Genomic DNA, 25096 nt, shown 5'->3' on the forward strand with positions numbered 1-25096 from the left:
TACAACGATGACTGCACTTGTTCTCTGCTAGAACACGAGGATACAGCAAAATCACGACAAACGGGGCTGATGTCAGGTTCCTGCAGGTGCCACACCGCTTTGAGAATGACCACAGGTTTTCTCCCAAATGTATGAATGAAGCGATCAGGCGCCCAACCCTCCTGCTGAAGGGAGCGGCGCCGAGGGAAGGTACGCTGCTGCCTGGCGCCTAGTTCCTCTCGTAACACTGATTGGGGAACACCTGTTTCGCTACGATGCTGCCCGACGTACGAGGGTATTAAATGGGTTTTCATCATTTGCAATCACTCCGCCGCAGTTGGGTTCCGTACTGTAGTTCATTAAGATCCACGATTACGATATCCATGTCGGCAGCACAAGGATGACCCATAGGTCTCCACTGGAGATTGACCTACTGCCGACGGGACTTGTCCGGATCATATCATTTACGAGAGATGCTGCTAGACACCCGTCAAAGATGACTTCTTCCTCATCTCATAAAATCTCTGATGCTTTATAGAAAAGTTGTCACTGTTGGTGATGCGTTCGTCTCTATATAGAGTAACCTAGTTGCGTGTAGGCAATAAGATTGCAATGACATGATCAACGATGGTTAGCTTATAGCTGTACTCGGTGGGAGTGTTACCCTGGTCGGATGGTCCCACCCTTCTCCCTGGTGCAACTCAGTGCGCGCAGATTGTTCCAATATGCCCGACCTATTAGAACATTTGCTGAGCTTATCAATACTTTCTTTTGCAAGATGCATAAATCGGGTCACAATTTTTTTATTCATCAGGTAAAAATATTAATTAATAAATTAAAGAGGCGTTGGTAGAAACTTTAAAAGTTCAAGGAAAGGCGTTGTGTTTACATGGCGCAGGTACGTCACATCCGGGTGGAGGGTAAGGGGATGCGTTTCAGAAGTCTAGATGTGGCTAAGTTGTGCGGATGTCTGGCTATGATGGTGGCCGGCTGAGATCGAGTGAAATCAGGAGCATCGCGCGGCATCCATGGCCCAGGTGGCTCTCGGCGCCGTCAGTGACATGTAGACGTGGCCCCATGACATAGTGACGGAAGAAAACCAAGCCGCAACAATAGGCAACTGGTGCGGAAAGGAGACAGGGCCGCGGGGCCTTCTGCGGCTAGGAGCTCCTCTCTTCCAGGAGTGTACTAATGTCATGGGTTGTTTTGGTGGCGCGGGGGCGATAGGTGACGCCGAAGAAAACAAAAGGCGGAAAGCAGCCAACAAGAGGATAAACAAGCAGATCCAAGTGGACAAGCAAGTGTACCGAGCCACGCACAGATTGTTATTACTAGGTACAGTTCTCACTAGCTATATCGTCTGCTTGGTAGCCATATTGGATGTCTCCTACTTCCTTGCTGGTGTATAAATGTCTTCTTTCTACCCCTTTCCCTACTTGTAACGTCAGTATTGCATGTAGAGAACAACAATTCCTGGTAGAGGCGACAGTTTGTTGTAGGAAACAAGTGGCTCGCTCATGTCATTTGTCCAAAACTTACGTCTCCCATGACAGATCGGGTCACTGTTTTGATGGTGAGGGTTTGTCCAGGGCTAGTTAGGGCCATTGGTCAGCTAGCAATCTATGAGCCTGACACGCTTGCCCTTGTCAGCCCTGCCCATGCCATATAGCTTCCCTAGGTCATGACAGTGGGTGCCAAAATCAGTAAGCTTGGGTCATGTTGGGTGGTGGCGAGTCGGGTAATGTTTTCGTGGTGGAGCCGAGTGGGGGAGGGTCCACCGTCAGCACCGTCTTGCCAAGACCCATTCCTTGAGGACGTTTAGGATTATCAGATACGCATGCTGTCACGATTAATATTTTGGGGTAGCAGTTCGAGTGCATAAACAGGGAGCTTTGGATGGTTGTAGACAGGGTGGTGAGCACAGTTCCAGGAGTAAGGATTGTTGGTCAAATGAGTTATTGATTCATGTTTGTAACTAGAGCATATAAATGCAGCTATGCACCCTGTTATGTAGGTCAGTTTTGTCAGTTTTATTTAAGACCAGATTAGAAAAAAACAAGAAAATTCTTAGTGGAATGAGTGTTGTTTTTGTGGGCCTTCAATATGAAAGGCAATGTTGAGGTGAATATTGAATATGGTTTAGAGTTATGACCTAAGGTCAATGTCAAAAGCCTAGTTTTTTTCCATTGAATATAAAAAGTGTTGGTGTCAACACTGGGTAGAAATTATTTGGAACTAGTTGGGAAACTTCTTATTTTGATGTTAACTTCATTTGTTGAGCACTAAATTGAAGTAAGAGTATTATGGATAGGTTGGTTGTGATGTATGGTTTTATCACAAATGTTATTAATGATATATGCTATCTTACATTCATGGCTGTATTTGGGTTCTAGTATCAGGTATATATTGGGTGGAAATGTTTCTAACAAAAGTTGTATGATTATTTTATTTATTTGTTTATTCATTTAAGTAAAGTATAAAGGGAGACAATTTGTATAATGTTAGTACATATGTGTATTTTTTAAAGAATTACTTTAAGATAAAACGGAAGTGTGAATATGTAAGAATGTTGTGTTTTTTAGATTTTGTGTTGGTTAGAGAAATGATGTTTATGTATTTATTATAAATAACAGGTGTGGTACAAATATGAAATTTTCAAAAGGAAGGTATCTATTGGTAATTTGCATGTGGGTTATATATTTAGTATTGTATTTTGTTATTTATTATTATTATTATTATTATTATTATTATTATTATTATTATTGATATTTCAAGTCTTTGTTTTACCACATAACACTGCATATCAGAATTTGATGAAATGCAGCATAATATGAAATGCTGTTTACTGGGAAGGATTTATGGTTGTAGAAAATTGGCAGCTTGTTTTATCCGACACAGTGTATTTGTGAGGCAAATTTGTAAAGCCAAAACATGGTGTAGGCTCTGCTGTAGTTTTGTAGTTAGAAATGGATTCAAAGTTGATTGGCAAATCAGACATCTTCTGTAGATTTCCAGTTTCATTAACTCATGGTATTAGTTCTTCTGTTAGGTTGTGATTTTACAACTTAAAGTAGAATGTCCACAGTGAAGGGAAGTTGTACGCACTGGGCTGTAAGAAAGCAGGTTAGGTTATGATGATCAGTGTTCTGCTATGTCTGTAATTGGTTTATTAACTTGAGAAAATGGAGTAGAATTGTATGGAAAAAAGGTGTAAGCCAGACTATTGTAGTACATGCAAGTAGGGTGTTGAATTTTAGATGAAAGCATGCAGGTATTTTTTTTTTGTGTGTGTGTATGTTTGTCGGGTGATTTCATTCATAAGGACTTCTTTCCCCAAGCATCAGAGGATCAAGACCAGTTATGCTACATTTAACCCAATTATTGTTTTTGAATAGTTTTCTTGCTTGTTCCAGTTTCTTTTATCTATTTGAGGGTCCCTTGCCTATCCACTCTTAGTTGAAATGTTTCTTGGTTAAGCCTTAAATCAGGGAGGCCTATTATAGATTTTATGGTGGCTGGTGTCATATAACATGAATGGTGGAGGGACAGGCTTTATACAGAAGAATCAAATAGTTTTGAGTATCTTGACTCCATGTTTCCCAAGATCACAACCCTGCAAAAATGTACTTGCAGGGATTGTAGTGAGACACATAAAAACCAGACATGTTATATTCTCCTTATATTATTTTATGGTTAAAAATTAATTTACACCTTCAACTTTATCTTGCCCTTCTTGAAAATCCTTTTCCACCTTAACAACACCTATGTGGTGCAGTATTGTTCCAATGGATAGAGATACTGGTTATTGCTGATTAAATACAAATAAAAAACATACACACAGAAAATATAACAGTCCAATAGCCAGTTGTGCATGACCAACAATATATATATATATATATATATATATATATATATATATATATATATATATATATATATATATATATATATATATATCACAGTACATAGAATTTGGGCAGCACAAAATCTAGCACTAAAATAGGGCAAACTCAAAATTGGCCACACTGTAGAGAGAGGTCACATACTCTAGAATTGGACATGCACACCACACTTAGACGTATTATCCCTCCCTCACCTACACCTTATCCCCACTTATCCACAATTCATCCCCCTACTAACCCATATGTCCCCCATTGACCCACATTTGTATGATGGTCAGTGTATCTCATCTTTAGGACATCTGTGAGCAATCCCAAGGACTTTAACTCAAGAAATCAAAATATATATAGAAGATTTGTTTTACTGGTGTTAGGCCTGAGAATTTGGTTGACATTTAAAGTGCCTCTTTCCATCCAAAGCTTTAAATCTGCTTTAATTCACTAATAAGCAGTGACAGTCCTCTTGGTTTATCTTATGACTTGCCATGTTTCTGTCAGCAAGGGGAGACCCCCCCTTATATTATTGTGTAGGAAGCTGTTGTATCCACATTTCGTCTTGAATCCTTGCCGAGTTACTTTTGTTTAGCAGAGGGGCATTCATGTAACTCCCAGTCTCAATCTATCAAGGGATAGTGATAATTTCCATGTGTGGCATATTTGATGTATTTATCTTGTTTATTTATCATACTTTTTCAGTTAAGGGAAACTTCCGTAGCCATACACCAGTCCTATTCATGTGAGGGATGTATTGTGGATAATTATTGCTTAGTTAAGAATGGAGTCTTAACATAGTTTCCACCACAGTTCATATAACTAATATTTTTAGACATCAAATGGAAATTTGGTAGGAATAGGTTTGTATTGTGGAGTCTTGGGGTTAATGTAATTGTTTGCCTCCAGAGATCACATTTAAGTTTGGGAGTTGTCATTTTAAGAATTTTTAATTACTTGCCATATTGAGAGATTCAGTAAGATGAAATAAATGCATTTGGATTGACTTGGTTTCTTTTCATTTCTGGGGAAATGATGGTGATTAGATCTAGCTTAAAATGGAGACATGCAGAATGTTAATGGTATATAAGGTGATAAAGTTTCTCTATAAGAATTCTTTTGTTCCATGATAACCCTTGATTGATTATGGTAGTGTCCTTTATAGATTTTTATCTGGCTAACTCCAAACCAATGTACAGGGATTTCTTGATTTATGCATGTTTAGAATGTGATTTTGGAATAACATGAGGTAAAAAAAAAAAAATGCAATTTTTACATATTACATGGATTATTTAGAATAATACAATTTAAAAAATCAAGTAAGCAATAGCAAAACTTAACCATTCATTTTGTGATTTTTACAGTACACAATACCCTCAGGAACGTATCCCTCACATAAATTGAGAAATCCCTGTATTCACTATAGTGTGTCACCAGAATAGTGGATTTAAAAACTAAGCTAACCCTTTGGCCACAGTGGCATCCTTTGCATATTCAAATCTGGTTAGTGCTAGACAATTTGTTTTTGGTTTATAAAAAAGAAAAACATTTAACATAGGGTGTGAGTCTAAAGTACAGAAATCATTTATCTAAAAATGTAGAACTAGTTTTGGTCTTTTACACAATGTAACTGTATTTTCCAAGCAAAAGAATGGATTAATATGTAGAGCCAACACATGTTGTATTTCTCAGTGCTTTGTCCTTGTTTCATATAAGGAAGGGGTGAAATGTAAGGAAAACATAAGTACAGTGAGGGTTACCAAACAAATTGTAATCTAATCTCTTGTGATGATCTTGGATTGTTTGGTCTCAGACATTGGATTAGGAATATACTTGGACAATGCATGAATTTGAAGCTAGTTATGATAAATTGGAGAGTAAGAAGTAGGCATCCATGAGTATTGCTCCTTTCCTGTGAACTAAAGTTAGATGAATACAATTAGGTATAGCATGGGGTGGCTGTGGACTTTAACTCAGCTGTTTATAATTGCCCATGTTTGATATGATTAGGGTAAGCCCACAAATTAGTATGAAGTAAAGGTGTGTGTATCATGAATATTTTCTGGCTGATTCACTACCTGAGGGACCAGTGATGGATACCTGCTTGTGATGATCTTGCAAAATACTGTGATACTGCCTGTTTTTGAGAATCCATCAACTCCCTTGCCTCCATTTGGAGGTATAGTCCTGATGAGGCTGAAACTTTGTTTTCAGACTTGGCCCAAGATCTCCCTATACTAACTTTATCTATGATACTTTTTATAATTTTTTTCTGTGCTATATGTGATTGTATTTAGCAGAAATTAGGATCCTTTGCCAAAGGTTTTAAAACTAAATTATATACTTAACAAGATGCACTTCAGCTTTGACTTGCTAAGTTGTGGCAGAAAATAATAATGATAATAACAATCGTAGATATCATAATGCTTTCAAATATTTTGTGGGTTGTTCTTGCTCAGGTCTGGTATGAAATTAGTCATTTACTCCCATGATGAACATGGGAAGGAATGCTAGAGGAGATTGTTCATATATTGTTAATACAGAAGAATCCTTCAAAATTGGAGGGATTGTTGGAGTACTGAGATTTTTTGGATTGTTAATAGACTAGGTTAAAACAATCAACTGTGTAAAGTCCAGGTGAATCCCAAAATGTAATCCACCTGAGTTTCACCAAGAGAAGCTTGGATGAGATGAAATTTGTGACCAGGAGAATGTACTGTCTAATAATTTTGAAGTGCCTGGCACACTTGAGAACCTGGAAGAACTGGGAAATTCCAAATGTGAAACTGAAAGCTAGGTGTAAATTAGAGAGCATGCAAGGTTGAGTAGCAGCATTGCATCACAAGAGAAACTTATGTTTAGAGAAACAAACTGTGCAGCCAAATAAGCTGTGGACATGAACCTAAACATAATTGAAATGGTGGACTAGAGCCCTCATAAGGATAAATAAAGACATGCATGTTCAGGGAATTGCTAGGGATGATGAAATCTTTCAGTTTAAATGACCTCAGAGCCACTTATCAATCAGTGTCATTGCATAGCATCCATTGACTATGGTCACTAACTTTGTCTTTGCTGATAATTATAATGCTCAACTATTTGCGGAGTCATTGGGAAATTCTGGTTGTGGCCCATAAGTCATTACATAGGAAGTTAAGATCACTTGGACACCAGATTTCCTTGGCCAATTCCAGTGTTTTGGTGTTTGAGGGCTTACTGAATGATACAGTTCAATGTATCCATGCATGTAGCAAGGACATTGAGGTCTTGAAAAGCTTCTCATATCTTGGTGGTGTAATGCAATGGTGGGTCAAGCCAGGAAGTCTTTTGAAGGATTGACATTGTGGTGTTAGATCTGCTGAACCCAAGTATATGGTGATGTTTATACTTTGGAGGACAAAGATCCAAATCTTCAAGTCATTTGTGATCCAGGTCTTGCAGCTGTGAGACATAGACATTTAATGCTGATTTGAAAAGAAGTTGTGACATCAGTGGTACCGAGTTATCTTCATAGAATCATGGTGGTATTGCTGGAATGAATGTATCATACTACTGACCCTTCTTTGATAGTCTGTCAAGCCCAGTTATCAACTTAATTTGTGAATAGCAACTGGCTATACATGTGGCTTACTTTTCTGACATTGATCCCACTCACAGGGCGAACTCCACAAAACCCCCAGTGAAGGAAACAAAGGGAACGCCCACTGAACACATAGCCAAGGCAAGTCCATTGGTCCTGCTGAGGATGTTTTGGAATGTGGAGGATGGCTGCATGGGGTCTTGCTCAGAGGAATGATGAGGATTGACATCAGCATGTGAATAAAGCAATGTGTCCCCTGGCATATGCTCCCATTTGATGATGATGTTGAATGTGCGGGAACAGTGAGGGGTTGTGCGAGATGGCTGTTAGACTTGTTTCTTTACCCAATTTTCAACACCTACCAACACCTACAGTTCCATCAGGATGTGCAGCCCGACTTGGTCTCTGGACCAGGCCCAAGATTTTTTAGCTAGTACTGTATTCCTTCCACCTTTTCATATACAGTTAGACCTGACAAGTGGTAATGGCTCTCCTCTTTCTGTTTCTGTACTCAGTAACATGGACAACAATCCAAAGTTTCTTCCCTGAGAGATCTGTGGGAGAGCCCAAGGACCACAGTTGGCCACTAGGATTGTGGGTTTCCAGTCGTTGAAAATTTTGATCAACAATTGTTATTATGATAATGCGATGAGAATGGTGAAGAATATCCAACAGCTTAACAATGTAACACTGCATAGAGAATGCAGGATATTTCATCATTACACATGATGGAAAAGAAAAACTGCATCAGTTCCTTGTATATTTCATGAGTTCCTTGTGCTTAGTTCTCATAGAATAGTATTTACCTAGTTTTACCTAGTTGTATTTCATGGGATGGGAGCTATGCTCGTTGTGACCCGTTTTCGTATCTCTCCACATCCAGTTTATTCTTGAACTCGTGTATAGTTCTGGCATGCACTGTCTCACTGCTTAGTTTGTTCCAGACATTGATCACTCTGTGCGGGAAACTGTTCTTTTTCAGGTCTTCTGTAACTGTCCTTCTTTAGCTTCAATCTTAGGATAATGTGTTTATAAAACCTCATTATGCAGGGTAACACACCAAATCAAACTTGTGATGTTGAGCAGTGGTGGCTTATGTCTTACGAGCACATGTTTTTCTTTCTATATATTTTTTTTTTAGTTTTCTAAGAATGTGTTTAGTTTAGTGAAAAACTTCCACCACAAACATGTCGATGTTCATGAGTAAATGCAAAATGTACCTGACATAAACAACCAAGACAAACTTATGATAAAGGTGATATTTGTATGTTATTAGCATATGTGTCCATATTTCTCGTAATGGTCCATTTAAGATTATGAAAAACATCCATGTTAATGCTCCTGAGTGAACACTTTACAGTATATTTGATTTAATCCTTGCCCAACTGAATATAAGTCAGACTTAGGGTATTGTGTAAATTGCAGCATTAATGCTTACTAGTATAGCTCCCTTTTTTTTTTTTTATATACCTCTTGCATACAATAACATGTATGTGTCATGAGCCATGAGCGGGGTGTATTAGAATGCCAGCGTTGGCTTCCTGATTACATTTATTTTGTTGTAGCTGAGTGACCCACATTCTGTGAACAGGCTTGATCACATTTTCTATGACATATTTATTCAGGGTGAAAAAGAACAAGTATAACAGCAGTAACTATATATTTGTAATGTCCATATTGTGATGCACCATCGTATATTGGTCAACTTGATGTGTGCGTGAATACTTGACTTGTAATGAAGAGGTTAAGTCGATTTAATGCTACCATCATGTCACTTTGACTTCTAACATGACTATACTAACTTCCACCACATTACTCGTACAGACTATCTCATCTGTCCACTTTCTGTTTGATCTTTTTCTTCCGTGCTTCCCATCATGTGGTGTGCTGTCAGTAATGTGTTTTCTTTTGTTCCATTCTCCTGTCTGGGCAAGTTCTCTCTCAAATTTCTTTTCCTTGCTAACATTACCTCCTAGGTATCTACTCTCTAGCCCAACTTGACATCCTATTTCAGTGTTATTTCTAGTATTGATCTTCCTGTTATCTTCAGTGTCCCCCTTGACTTTGTCTTCATTGCCCCCTCAGGAAAAAAAAATCTTGTAAACTGGGACAACAGTATACACCAAGTCTAGACTTTGTATTTCAGGTAGAGCCTCTCTTGATGAGCTAACATTTACCAAACATGTACTTATCAATTGTGGTATGCTTTATTTTCATGGTCTTTATTTGGTTTTAGTATCTGACCTAAATAATTGTACTCTTCAACTTTAAGATTCTCCCCATTGGTAATTGCTTTACTTTGAACTTTTGAGATGAATATTACTTTGGTTTTATTCTTATTCATCATCAAACCTAACAGATGTTCATATCACTCTGTATGTCTTACAAGTCTTCTGCTGTGTCTTAAGTGAGAATAACGTCATTCAAAAATATGTGGTAATTCAACTATTCCTCGTTGATGTTTACACCTTTCCTTTCCTAACTTGGCTCTGAAAATCTCTTCATGCAAGCTGCCATACTCCTTTCTCAACCTTTTCTCAACCATTGTCTTTTCTGTATCTTTATGGAGCTGAATTACAGAAATACCATTTGCATGAATGTTTTTGTAGAATCCTTACAATGTGTTCATTTGTCTTGTATTGTCTCAAGTTTCACTGATTGAAAACTGGGTACCACTTTGGCTAGCATTAGCCCTTAAACTGCCTCCTAGGTTTCATTTACAAGAAACATTGAGTTGTTATCTGTGTTATATTAGTTTAGGACTTTCTGTATCACAAGCTTTTAGTAAGAAGAGAACAGTTACTAGTTGGCAACTCTTTTTAAGGGAAAGAATAGAGGAAATACAAAGTTGATAAGAGATCTGGGTCCAGTTACAGACCAGAGTACCCCTTGCTGTTGCATCTGCAGTTGGAGACAAGGATGTTTACAGGTTTTGATGATGGGCAGTATGAAGATTCTCACATTCCTCTTGCAGGACCACCACATAGAAGTACCCATCAGTCTTTCAAGTATCAATTAATTCATTGCCAAGGATCTCACTCGGTGAAAAGATTTTGTATAAATCTATGGAAGGAGTATGGAACAATATAGTATAAGATACTCTGTCATATGTGGTGCTTGCATTTGGGGCAATTAATGTCTAGTCAGATGAGTTCTTTGCTGAGAATAAATGTTAATAACTGGATTTTGGTGGGTAAAATTAATTAATCATTGCCTCAAGTTCCACTAAGTGGAACTTGCAGCCCTACAGTGGTCCGAACCTGTCACCTCTCTGAGAAGAAACTTTTAACTGTTGTCTGTGATATATCAGTGGTTGTTTCGTGTTACCAGCTCAAAGTTGTAGAGAGGGGAGAGCACTTGGCAGTTGTCAACTCTCCATATGTGAGAAAAGTGCAAGAAATACTACTGAGGTTGATGGAGGGACCTTGGAGTTGATCTGGAGACTTGTGCCAGTCCCTCAGGGGTGCCTCTCCTGATGGAGGTTAGGGGGTTTAGAAAATGGGCAGCTTTGCTCTCCATATTGTAGGACTACCAGTCATAGGTCCTTTGGTGAGTAGAGATACTGTTGAGTGATTTGATGGTAAAGAGGCAAATTACTAGTTCTAGGCTGGTCCCTGGAACACTACTGCCTTGTTTATGTTAGCATACAGATTATTGAATTTAAGAACAAACTTGATGCTGAAAGATACAAAGACGGGTCACCATGAGCGCTCCTTCTCGTATAATACAACTAGGTAAATACTTAAGATTGTTATGGTTCATTCATTATTTTATTCAGAAAAGAAATTGAAAGTGTTTTTTTACATGTAGCTTTATACAATTCTTTTTACATAATTAAAGCCAGTGACAGAAACTGCTGCTCAAATTCAGCACACCAGTACAGTGTTCTTTCCAGAGATCTGTGGGAGGGCCCAAGAACTGTTGTGTTTTATGGTACTGTAGGTTTCCAGTTTGGAATTAAAGACTCCAGTTCCTGTTATTGGAAAGGGTAATTTCCTAGTTTTTCTTGATCTTGCTAGTGTAAGGTTGAATTAGAGTGCAGGTTTTGTACTCCATGTTGTGTAACTCTTGTGGCCAAAGATAAGCCCTGTCCCCACAGACCCTGGGTGAGATTCCAAGGTCACAAACTGTATGTACCCCAATTCCTGTTAAAATTGGGAAGTCTTTTGGATGGGATCTACCAAGAGCTCTTGCTCAGTAATCACTAATCAGAACAGCCACATAAATTCTGTCCAGAACCAGGGAGTTGGGTGGGCGTTCCAACTACTTGGTAAAGGGAATGAATCCTTTAACTTTTACAGCTAGGTAGTGTTGCTACATTTAAGTGGCTGTACACCTCTCCTTAATGGAACCAAAATGGAGGGAAGAGTTATTTCTTATTACATGTTTTAGGAATAGTAAAGCAATAGCGTAGTGTACTAGTGGCATAATCAGAAGCGTGTGGGTTTTGCATCCTCCCTGTTGCAGGTTTGAGTCCTGCATTTCTCACTAATTTGTAGCAGTGACTGTTACCTATCCCAGCAGTCCAAGAGCATAGGACAAATGTGATGACTGGTTAAATCAATGCACCTTCTAGTGTATGTTCCTTGCAAATTTATTTTTTATTTTAATTTTATTTATTTTTATGCTTGTGGTCCGTATAACTGAATTGTTGTACAAATCTTGGGTGCAACTTGGCTATTGGTTGCTTTCCACACAAGAATGGTAAATCCAAGTATAGTGATATCAGATGTACAGGAAAATGACTTGAATCTACAAGGATCATTATTCTTGTCCTGTGGGTGGCTGGTATTTATTATGGATGCAGTCAACCCTTGCCAGGTGGTTGGCATTCTTTGTACAGTGCCACATGAAGTTTTGTGGCAAATTACAGAAGTTTCTGTTCAACAGATACTCCACTACCACAACTTTCATTTTTATCTATTTATTATTATTTTTTTAACCCCCCCCCACCTCCATGCAACTACCCTCCCCAATCTAAATAGCTGTTGGCATGATTATTCAATCCAGCAATGAGGTCTGTTGGGATTCTCTTTGTCTCCACCGAGGGTTGTCTATTGTGATAACCCTGTGAGCATCTGTGAAACATGCTACATGCTTATAGCCAGAGATAACATTCATCAATTTATGTTGATAACAAACTTTGACTGAACCTTGTGGAGTAGATGCTTGTATGATTCAAAGCCATACTAGCATGACCTCACAATTACCAAGGCACTTAGTACCAATGATGTCAAGAGACTTGGAAGATTCAGGTCTTGATCCTGCCGAAGTATGGGCAATGATACATACCTGGGTTTTAAATTCATTATTAAGTAAAAGTATTAAAGATGAAGTTGCTGCATCCTACTGATGTATTTCCCTCAAAACTCAAATTCCTGCCTCACTATATCAATGGATTCAAAGAGGGCCATCCTACCAACTAATGGAGGGCTTCACCAGGAAGGAGCTGCCTGATGGAGTGGTGGTGGTAGTCTTGGTTGATGTAGACAAGGCTTTTGATGTGGTCACTCAGGCACATTGTGTCGAGAAAGATCACAGAAACTGATATACACTATAATATGAAATGGTTGACAAACCGCTTTGTTGGCAAAGTGTTGTCACAGAACAACCATCTCAGTGGATTGGAAGATTGTACATTGGAGTTCCACAGGGGGTGATATTGTGAACGCTATTTGACCTACTTACAAGTTATCTCCCCTTATCAAACCCAGAGGTAAACATCAAAGGATGCATCTATGTGGATGACCCAGCAGTGCCTAGCACTGCAACTTATCTAGTTGTATTACACAGGAAGGGAGTTATGCTCATGGTGACCCATCTTTGTATCTTTCAGTATCAAATTTTTTCTTAAAATCTTGAATAGGGTTTGCACACACTGTTTCTTTATCTAAATTATTCCAGGTATCCAGTACTCTGTTTTGTTTTGTTTTTTCCAGATATATAGTTATCCTTTTTTAGTTTCTTTTTGTGTCCTCTTGTTTTTCCATTGTCCCATTTTAATAAATCATCCCTATCTATGATTTCCATTCCTTTCATGATTCCATAAATAGTCAACAGATCTCCTCTGTCTCTTCTTTATTCCAGAGTTGGTAATTCCAATTTGGACAATCTTTGATTGTTGTGTGCTAAGGCACACAAATTTACTTCAACAAACAAGATTTATGGCTGAGACAAAACAGAATGTCAGCTTCCAGTCAGAAGTCATCAGTGACATTGATTTCCCCCTGGCTGCCATGAATCAAAGAAGCACCCAACAGTTGGATTAAATGGCCAATCTCCCCCACTGGACAAAAAGCCTAAAATACTGTGTGTGCCTCACTTGTATGAGCTTCAGCTCACACATCAAAGGCCTGACTGTGAAGACAAACAAGAAACTGAATATACTGAAAGAGCAGTGGAAAGTACACCCTGTATGGGGTACTGACTGCACGTTTTATACCGTCAATATTTTAGGAACTTTAGTGACGTCCCTATGGACCAAGTCTCCTGGCATTCTTTCATGATAGGGAAATAATCTCCATTCAAAAAATAATGCTGATAGTCTTTACTTTTTACTATCCCTCCAGTCAGTTGCCTACCTTAAATATTTCCCTTACAACCTCGATGAGTTTACTTCATCAGTGTGGGATAGAAGTGCTGGGTATTGCTGACAAAATACTAAGTGGCAGGGACAAGATTAGGACAGTAGGTGGTCTAGACAAACAGCTCATGAGAATTACTCACCTATGCATTCACAACATGGTACCCATAAATTAAGAAAGGAAAAATCTAAAAACATCACAAGTTGAAGCATATGAATAATAATAATTGGCTGAACTAAAATGGCATCAGTGGAGCATCCACCATACTTGGAGACCAAGATTCTTACCATAGAGCTGCACTTTAGAATGGTGAATTCACAGTTCACCACAAGCATGGTGGATGGGAGTGGAAGGGGTGGGGACTTTCCATATAAGGGAGAAGAAGCCCTTGGTATGTAGATATCAGCATCTACATACCAAGAGCTTTCCCCCCCCCTTCCATAAGAGGTAGCCAAGTCAATGGCATGTACTTACACCCATTCTACTCCCCATCCCATCTTAACTCCTCTTGGATGATGGATCATCCCTGTAACCTGCTCACTGCCCTGGCTCAGAAGCAATGCAGCAAGACACAGTACATCCATAGCAAGGCTGCTTCATTTAATTGGTGAAAAAAAAAAATCCGTCCCCTGATGCAGAAAAAGAAAAAATGAGAAGAAATCCCTTTGGGATGTGTTTAAATATCATTTCACACATAGCACCCCTATACCCCCCACCCCTCCCTTCCTTGCCTAACAGTATAATGTATACACAGCAATCCCCCTCCCTCATCCCTATCTCCTGCCCTCGCCATTCCCTCCTCAACAGACATTACCCTCTTTCTCATAGATAAACTATTATAGATATAATAGTAGTACTCTATTCTTATTATTATATATATATACACTTTTTTTTTTCCTTCACAAAATTGACTGTGGCTAATGTGTAATACAGTTTCAGAAAGACTAATTTTACTTGCCAACAACAGGAGCTTCAATTCATTGGCTGAAAGTCAAGATTGGGTGGAAAACTAGTGTGAAATATTTCAAAATACACTTGAATAGTAACATGGAGGTGCCTCAAAATCTCTTCCAAAATAGCTTGATAAAAAAAAATAATGAAAATATTATGAAAGTCTTACAGGAAATTCAAACATTCTAAATCCTCCAATGATTATCAGTAATGTAATGATCCAGAGGGATTTGAAAAAGATCAGAAAAAAAGATGATTGATTATTTTAAAGATCCCAAAGAAACCATTACATTGAAAAAAAGAAAAAAAGGTAGGATATTGGTCTATTTGTCTGCCAACAGTGAACTTGTACATTCAAATGGAGGTATGTGTGATATTGTAGGTTATTATAGTTTATTCATAAACAAAACACTTCAAAGTGAAGATTGAATTGTGTCTTATGCAGGCCAGAAATTTACTCGCTTATGTAAAAATGATCAAAGAAAGTATTGTCATATTTAAAAAAGAACTCAAAATCAAGAAGAACAGGGCCTAATGGTGGGCATCCAAAAATTTTGAATATGAAAAATGAAAATACTACCCCAATAGAAAATACTTTTTGAAAGATAACAGGAGTGAGTATGTACCAAGAGAATTTAAATTGGTAAACAGTACTCCTGTATTTTAAAAGGCCACAAAACTTCAGGCCAATAAGCTTGACCTTGATCATAGAAAATGTGGAAACTGTTGTTGGAGATGCCATGGAATATCACTTAAGGAGCTATCTAATAAGTCATGACTAACACAGCTACAGATGTAAGCACTCTTGCATGACTTCTCTTTTAGAATTTTACAATAGTAATTTCAGATAATGTGAAATGAAATTGTGATTTAATGTATCTTTTGATGCTGTCTTGCACAAGATACTACTCATTGAACTCGTTTTGCATGGAATGAAATATTATTTGCTAAGCAGGATGAAAAAAAAAATTTAATAGTTGAGTTGTTTTGAATGGTAAAGATTGCTGCTAGAAAGATATTATGAATGGAGTTCCTTGGGGTTTTGTTCTTAGGCCACTTCTGTTTGTGGTACAATATACCCTCTGTATATCAAACTAATTGGAGGGAAAGCTTGGTCATTGTGGCCAAAAGTTTGATATATTAGAAGGTTTTATTATACCAAACTTTGCACATATCCAACTTTGGGTCAGTATATGAGATGGAAGTTTTGTGCATATTGCCCAACCAGAGTACCAGTTGTAGTAAACCCTCACTATATCAAACTAATTGGGGGGAAGGCTTAGTTGTTTTAGTCAAAAGTATATACTCTACATACATACATATTTAACTTTTCCATGTGCCTGGCATCCATACTGAACCTTGCACCGCATATGACCTTGTTCATTATATCAGATGAATGGTTGGTAGGTCTCACGTCACTGATATTCAGTATAGCAAGAGTTTGCTGTACAGTACATATCATTGACACGGACTGTTACTGTGGACTCTTTAATTTTGTGTCTCCTAAGTTGCTAATAATACTAAACTGTGCAAAATAGCAAAATGACTATTCAAGGAGGTTTAGACAGACTAGAAGAATAGTCACAAAAGTGACTAACAAATTTAGTTGAAGTAAACATAGTTATGCAAACGGGTAAAAATAATAAATATAACCAAGTTATTTGGAAAAAATTAACTAAAGTGGATAATGTAAAGGATTTTTGATGTAGTTATATATAATACTTAAAAAACATCTAAGTATTGTATTTATGCCTCAGAGAAAGCAAGTAGGATACTGGGATTAGTAGAGCAGTCTTTTGACCTCTAAAGTGTAGCTGTTATATCACTGGTCCACCCAAACTTGGAATAGGCTGCTTCTGTATAGTTAACCAACCTTATTGAAAATAAGGACACTATTATATATATATATATTGGAAATAATTCAACAGTGAGCTACAAAGCCAGTTAAACAATGCAGTAGAACCTCTATTCTCAGATGTCTTGCAAATTGAACAGATTGTTCTTGACTAAAAAAAATTATAATTGTTTATTCTGGTAGTGAACCAAAATATTGGTTCTCAACCAACCTGAATGAAGCCGAGGAGCAAAATTCAAAGTTTTGTAGGAAAATACCACTCTAAGCTGTATCCAGCAGATTGGTAAACATTTTTGGTCCTTGACCAAATCGGTTCCAGAGCAGTTACAATGTAAAACCGATTGTGATCAAGAACTGAGGTTCTGATATATATATATATATATATATATATATATATATATATATATATATATATATATATATATATATATATATATATATATATATATATATATATATATATATATATATATATTTATGGAAGACCTGAAAGCTTTTAACCTATTCTTAGGGGCAGGGGGGGAGTGAATGTAGACTTGGGAGACTTAATGCAAGACTAAAATTTTAAAGTGAATATAACTTTTTTAGAGGTTGGAAATGGTTGTCAGGAAAGTTGACAATTGGCAAATGCTCCTTAAGGACCATTGCCAGCTGCTGTGAGGCTGTGGGTTTTCCACTTAGATAAATTTATGGCAACAAAAATAATAGTAATTATAATCATTGATATTGTTGCAGTTGTTATTACTGTTATTATTTATTATCATTATTATTATGGGTGGGTGGGAGTGGAATTATGCCTTTTGACTTGGCTATCACCCTTGTAAGGGGAGCCCTTGTTATATTTATGTATCATTATTGTTGTTATTAATATTATATTCATGGAGATTGTATTTTTTTCTCTCTCTCTTGACCCCAAAAACTGCAACGAAAATGAGGTTCTGAAATAGAGACAAACAGGTGGAATCCAGAATTGCTTAGGATCATTAACACTGATTAGTTTGATCAGGTAACACACAAGGGAATCAATCAAATGTCATGGGGGCAGGGAGGAATGATTTTGGAGCCAAAGGGCCAAAGTGCTGTTTGAAAATAGGGTCATAATAGGAGACTGATTCAGCAGTGAAATTCAGTGGGGCAATTTGGTGAAAAGTGTTGGCATGTTGACAGCCAGTGAAAAAAAAAGAAAAAGTGTAGTATGGCTGTATCGCTATTGATGGTTCACTGTGTAAGTAATGGAATATGAAATAAGGCTGATACAAACAGGTCTTTTGTTTGAGAGATGATATCAAGTCACATTTTTAAGCAAATTGACAACATAAGATTAGGGGTTATGGTACTTTATTCCTGTTTGTATTTGTTGTGTCTCCTGGATTGTCTGACCTTCGTACTTTGTAGTTCCTAGATTATTTGTCTACAGTCTATTCTTGTTCATGTGTTTTCTCTGCTTAGCCATAACATTATCTGGTATTTATTTATTATTTTTTTTCATAACTGGTATTAAAAGATAGTTTTGACCTTCCTTATCTTTAGTAATGGTATAATTTGGTTTTTATTTGGTCACTGATCTCTGAGTGTTAATTTTTCTCTTGTTTACTCATATGGGCATCAATTCTTTCGTCCTGCTGGTTTTCATGACTTAACATTGTCTTTTTGGTGCTCCACAGTTTCTTTACAAATCTACTCCATCTGGTCTTCCTTAACCCAAGTTGTACATACATACATATACCAAGGCTTTTTCCCCCTTACAAGGGAGGTAGCCAAAAAGGAAAAAGCATAAAATCATTCCCACCCATTCCATCCCTGAATACACTCCACACTCCACCCTCCCTCTTATCTTAGCACCTCCTGGATGACGGGTCATCCCTGCACCTTGTCCACTGCCCTGGGTCAGAAGCAGTGTCACAAGACACAGCACATCCACAGCAAGGCCGCTTCATTAAATCGGCGACCCCCCCTCTCCGTCCCCCCATGCATAAAAGAAGACGGGGAGAAATCCCTTCGGGCTGCGTCAAATTTTGCTCACACATACTACCTCACCCCCATCCCCCCACCCATTCCACCTCATGCATCACAACATCATCCATATACAGTACAACCATTCTCCATTCACCCCTGTCTTCTGTCCTCTCCCGTCCTTCCTCAACAGACATTCCCCTCTTCCCCAAACCCCCTTCACCCCCATCCATCCACCTCATCCTAGGACATCCCCTCATGTTCACTCCCTCCACATCTGCCTTCCATACCTCTTTTACTAGTCTTTCTTCACTCATTCTTTCCATGTGTCCAAACCATCCTAATACTCTTTAATCAACCCTATCTCCCAACTCCCTTTCCACCCCCGTTCTTCTCCTCACCTCCTCATTTCTCACTCTATCTAGCCTAGTAACCCCCATCATACTTCTCAGACACCTCATCTCAAACACATTCAAACTCCTTCTCTCTTCCTCTCTTATGTTCCATGTTTCTGCCCCATACAGTGCTGTTGGCATAATCACTCCTTCATACAGTCTCCTCTTAGCATCCATTCCCAAATGTCTATTCCTCATTACACTCTTCAATCCACCAAGGCATTTACTCGCTTCTCTCAATCTACATTCTACCTCCACCTTCACTCCGCCTTTTCCTGCCACAAGTTGTACAAAATGTAATCTTTGGTTTTAGTTCCAACACCCTGTATAATTATATCTTCAATTTTCTTTTTTTGGATTTAATGCTGTTGAACTATCAGCTGATATTTCTTTCTTTCCAGCATTCCTTTCCATTTATCATGTCTCTGATATTTGATCTTTGCTACTTTCACCCCATTGTGTCTTCACTTATTTTGTATTATCTGTATTGTGATTTATGTAGATCTCTATTGTTGCAGTTTGGCTGCTATTGAGCTTGACTATTCTTCTATCTCCCTCCTTGCATCAATTTGTCAGTAGTATTTGCTCCACTGGATGTTACTTGTATGAGGTTTTGAGAGCAGTTTTATGCTTTCAGTATTTTAGGAGAAGAATGTCACCCCCTACAGACCAGTCTTGCAGCATTCTTTCATTATTGGGAACAAGTCTGCCTGAGAAATTAGATATATTCAATTACTGAACAAAGGTGCACTTTTATTTCAAATTAGAAATGTCAATTAGTAAGATACAATGAATGCACATTATGCTTTGCCATGGTAAATATACAGTACCATTGCACTGGCTATCATGTCTCGTACCCCACGATTAAGGTTTCAGATGTTTGTGGAGTTCTGTATCAGTCTCCACTAATTACAATTTATTTGGCAAGAGATGGGTGGGAGTAGAAAATTTAGAAAATTATTGTGAATGGATGATGAATTGATGTGGCCCAGAAGGGTTTCTCATCTTCTATTTATGTGTTAGGGGAGAAGGAGGGAGGGTTGCCATCTAAATGGAAGTGGTGAAGGTAAATCAGCTCTAACTGTCAGACCCAGCTGTTTCTTGTTGCATTGCTCTTGACTGAGGCAGTAGGCAGTGGGCAGAGATGGTCTTTCATCCACATGGGGGCAAAGGTAAAAGAGAAACAGATGTGTGCGAGATGGATGGGGAGTTGTGGCATGTCTTGGCTGGCTACTTCTCTTATAAATGGGAAGAATCCTTTTTGTATATAAATCGACTTTTTTATTAATTTTGTCTGCCTGAATTGTTTCTTCTGATTTATTTCATAAATTGATACATCTATACTGAAAACTATGACTTGACATCCTTTAAACATTTTTGCATGGCAATTACAGTCATATCAATCAATCTTTGGTAATGTCAGTTGTAACTGAAGAACAGCTTTTTTCCTTTGTTGTTTTTGGGAATCAAACTAATTTTTAGTGTATTCTGGTGGTTGTTTGTCCTCTTATAGAATTGTGACACGAGTCCTTGCCTTTTCTCTATTTTGTTTTCTTCCAAAATTATCTATCCATTTACCTCATGATCTGCTGATAATATTTTATGGAGAACTTGCTTTGTTGTAGTGCCCTTCTCTAACCGTATTCAGACAACACAGAATTGCTTCTCTGAGTGACTTGTGGGGTGAACTAGTTAGTGGCAGTGGCTGTTTATGTGGGGTCTTGTGCAAAAGAGACTTGGTGCAATGAATTTATTGATTTATCTTTTATGTTTCTATATTTTGAACTATGGACCCCAGCAGATTGAATTTTTATACAGGTATCTTTCACCATTGCTCACCACCAATTTCCTTCATTACAAATATCAACTTAGTTTTATTTACATTCATCTGAACTATTTCTCCTTTATTATTCTTATTCTTCTTCTTCTTCTTCTTCTTCTTCTTCTTTCAAATAATTCTTGTAGAATAAGATTGGAGCCATTTGACTCATAACTATAGATGATATTGCTATTTCTAAGTTGGTTTCTGGTGAAGTATTTGCCATGAAACAAATACAATATAATGTGTTTTCCCACTCATACTGCAGTATAGCCTATTCTTCTCAAGATGACAGTAGCATTTAAATTAAAATGGAAACCAGTGAAAACATAATTATAAGAACTGACATCCAGATATACAATATATAATGAGTCAATCCCCAATGTTTGTGTTGACTTTCGTCTTTGATTGTCATTTAGAAATTAGCATCACATGTAAATTCCATTAACTTTGCTATGTGACAGTCATTCTCATTTTCATCCTCCAAGAAATCCCTGACCCTCCTGTAATTTACCTCCAGTGCAGCCTTTTACAGCTTCTTATATTTACCTAGTTGTATTATACAGGAAGGGAGCTATGCTTGTGGTGACTCATCTTTATCTCTCAGCATCAAGTTTTTTCTTAAAATCTTGAATAGTGTTTGCACACACTGTTTCTTTGTCCAATTTGTTCCAAGTATCTATCACTGTGTGTGGGAAGCTGCTATTTTTTTTTTTTTTTTTTTTTTTTTCCCCTCTCTATCTCTCTCTCCAGATCTCTTCTGTAATTATTCTTTTTTAGTTTCTGTTTGTGTCATCTTGTTTTTTCATTGTCCCATTTCAGTAAGTCATTCTTATCTAAGATTTCCATTCCCTTCATAATTCTATAGATTAGTAAGTCTCCTCTTTCCCTTCTTTGTTCCAGATTTAGAAATTCTAATTTGGACAGTCTTTGTTCATATGTCATTTTGCAAAGAGTTGGTGCCAGTTTTGTTGTTGCTCTTTGTATTCTTTCTAACTTCTGTATATTCTTTTTGGTACTGGGTGTCCATAGTGTTGCTGCATACTCGAGTTTTGGTCTTATTAGTGTTGTTAATTTTTTTTTTTTTGTTATCATTTCTTCGTCCAAATAGTGAAATGCCACTTTTATTGACCTCAATAAATTGTAGGTTTCTCCGACTATCTTATTATTATGCTTATCCGGTGTCATGTCTTTGCTGATCACTCCAAGGTCTTTTTCCAAGTTTACTGTTTTAACCTTATATGATAGCCATTGTATGATAGTGTTGCAAATGCATGTATGATTGCTTCATTGTCATACAAGCTCATTTGTGTGTGTTATGGGATCATGTGTGGCCTCTATTTGTGGGTATGAATAGGGTGATTTGTTTGCAATTGCCCTTGTGGGTGGAAGTAGGTGATGATCAGTGTGTGCAGTGTGCAAGAGACAATTACTTTTTTACGTGTGCACGGTTTCCCGTCGTTTTATTAAGTGATAGTGAACTATCTGAGGGTGTGATATGTGAATAGGGAATACTGGATTTCTATAGGCGACATTAAAATTAAGCTCAGGTGCTTGCATTAGAGATTTTATAATCTGCTGAGGACTTAAACGGTCCCAAGTGTTGGAAAATTGATAAAAATATTTCATAAAGGGTCTTATTTAGATTCAACCAATCTTTGCTCTATAAGTGTTTTTGTGATATATAGTAAGTAGATTAGTCAAGCATGATATTTAATGAAAATAAACTTTTGATTCAAATTCCACTGTTTTGAAACTGTGTCCCTTAGCCCCATAGCAGGTGACATCAGTCCTCAGGTCTTCCCTATAGATTTCTCTGGGCAGTGATATAGGACCATTGTATGTTGTACTAGTGTGGTATTTTTTTGTCAGTAGGTAGGAGGGAGGCAGTTAGCAGTTGTCTGATTTCCTTTGTGAAAGGGTTGAGGAAATACTGCTAAAATTGATAAGAAATCCTTGGCATAAACCAGAGATTTTGTCAGCCCCCTAGGGGGCACCACCTCCTGATGGGGGTCTAAATGTTGATTGATTCTGAAAATAGATGACAGGGAGACGATTCTCTTTGCCATCCATCTTGATGACCATGACTTGCAGATTCTTGGTCTGGGTCTTAGCAGTTGATATGTGGGCAGTATGTGTTGCATGAGTTTATTTTATTGATTTGTTTATTTATTTTGAACAAAACTCCAATTAGTGTTCAAGGATGATCTTAAATATTTAGCAAGACTGGTATTGGTCATGTGTTTTTCTTTTTCTGAAAGTAGGAATGTTGACCATTGCAGCAGATCGTGTAAGCTGGTTTGCAACCCATAATATTATGTAGTGAATGTTAGTGATTTTGATCTTTTCACATTTTTGTAAAATTATGTTGATTTTTGCAGGAGCGGGAGAGTCCGGAAAAAGTACCATTGTTAAGCAGATGCGAATTCTCCATGTCGATGGATTCAGTGAAGAGTAAGTATGGATGAAATGTTAGATTTTTCAAATTGCTTGCTTAATACAAATTAATTACTTTTTTAATTAATAAGATTTGATATATACAAATGAACTTTGAAACTACAGACTAAAGGGGGACTACAGGTCTGTTAAAGTCATTTGCCCATAGGATTTTTTGTTGAATGTAACTGATATAAATAAAGGGTTGTACTAATTACCAGCAACTACTGTCAGCCCTGATGATATTCATTGTTTTTAGTTAATAGTGGTATAAATAAATTATTTGTGCTCTATTTTATTATATGTGTAAATTTTAAAGCATTTGGCCACATCAATATTGAGATTCAAGCTACGATACACTACTGATAACTTGTAGCTCAATGCAAGCTTCAAGATGCCATGTTTGTTTTTGTATGTCGGGAAAGGTCATACTAATTACAGTCTGATACCATCCAGAGCTGTCTGGACACTGGTACCTTGAGGACACCATCCGGACAAATGTTACTGTGTAGCTAGGGTCATATTAAAGACTGACAAGTAACTCAAAATGATGACAAGCAGAATATGAATTAATATAATTCTTGTTTTTGGTGAATTTTTTTTTCTGCTACATCATAAATGTAGGAAAAAGTAAACAAGTTTTTCTCTGCTGACAAGCCCTATCCCAAACCACTGACACTTACGAATCGACCAACAAGAACTGACAAGTAATGTATTTGGACTGACAAGTAACTCAAAATAAATAACTGACAAGCGGCATATAAATCCACATGATACTTGTTTTTGGGGTGAAAATGATATATGCTGCATATTGGCCGTTTTGAGTTACTTCTCTGTCCAAGTATGTTACTTGTTGGTAATCTGGTAAGCATTGGCATTTTGGAATAGAGCTTGTCAGCAGAGAAAAACTTGTTTCAATATTTATGATGTAGCAGAAATAATTTTCACCATAAAAACAAGCATGATAATTCATATGCTACTTATTAGTCATTTTGAGTTACTTGTTGGTCCTTGTCTGTCTTTGGTATGACCCTATCTTGATGGTAACATACAGTGTCTGGACAGTATCCAGATGGCTCTGGACAATACTGGACAGCTCTGGACAGTAATTAGCACAACCTGAAGATAAACTAATTGAAGTCTGAGGGTGGACCTATCTTGTATGTTAAGTAGTAGTAGGACTTGGAGTAAATACACCGTCTTATAGGAGTACAATTCAATCTTGCCGAAAAAACATGAGCTCTGAGGCAGGTCTGTTACTATGGTTAACTCATATTGTATCCACTTTTTTTTTTTTTTTTTTTTTTTTTTAAATAATATCTGCAAGTTTGAAAGCATGTGGCCATGTCAATATTGAAATATTATGATTTCCGATATGCTGACTTGACAGACACGAGCTACGAGGTTTTTCATGGTGTCTCGAAGATTGCATTGAGTTGTCGGTAGTGATTACCTTGATATGGATGTGGACAAATGCTTTAGAAATTACAGAAATGATAAACTATGACATAAATGATTCATGGCAATATTAACTAACAACAATCAATATCATTTGAGTTATCGGCAATTCTTGGTAATCAATATGACCACAGATACACACACAATCATACAACCATGCCCTAAATTTTGGTACAATATGCATATGATATTGTTT

At 37.4% G+C, this 25096-nt stretch overlaps 1 protein-coding gene across 1 annotated transcript in view; it reads left to right on the forward strand.

The window, feature by feature from the left end:
• Window positions 1-926: 926 nt before the first annotated feature.
• Window positions 927-25096, forward strand: part of Galphas (G protein alpha s subunit) — a 96952-nt gene continuing 72782 nt past the window's right edge. Inside the window, exons 1-2 of the mRNA XM_076187170.1 lie at window positions 927-1314; window positions 23388-23460. Coding sequence (XP_076043285.1) covers window positions 1176-1314; window positions 23388-23460 — 212 coding nt within the window. The 5' untranslated portion in view covers window positions 927-1175. The remainder of the gene's footprint in view (window positions 1315-23387; window positions 23461-25096) is intronic.

Source organism: Oratosquilla oratoria, chromosome 6 (genome assembly GCF_046742065.1).
Source record: "Oratosquilla oratoria isolate Oo_2021 chromosome 6, ASM4674206v1, whole genome shotgun sequence".
NCBI classification, from domain to species: Eukaryota; Metazoa; Arthropoda; class Malacostraca; order Stomatopoda; family Squillidae; genus Oratosquilla; species Oratosquilla oratoria.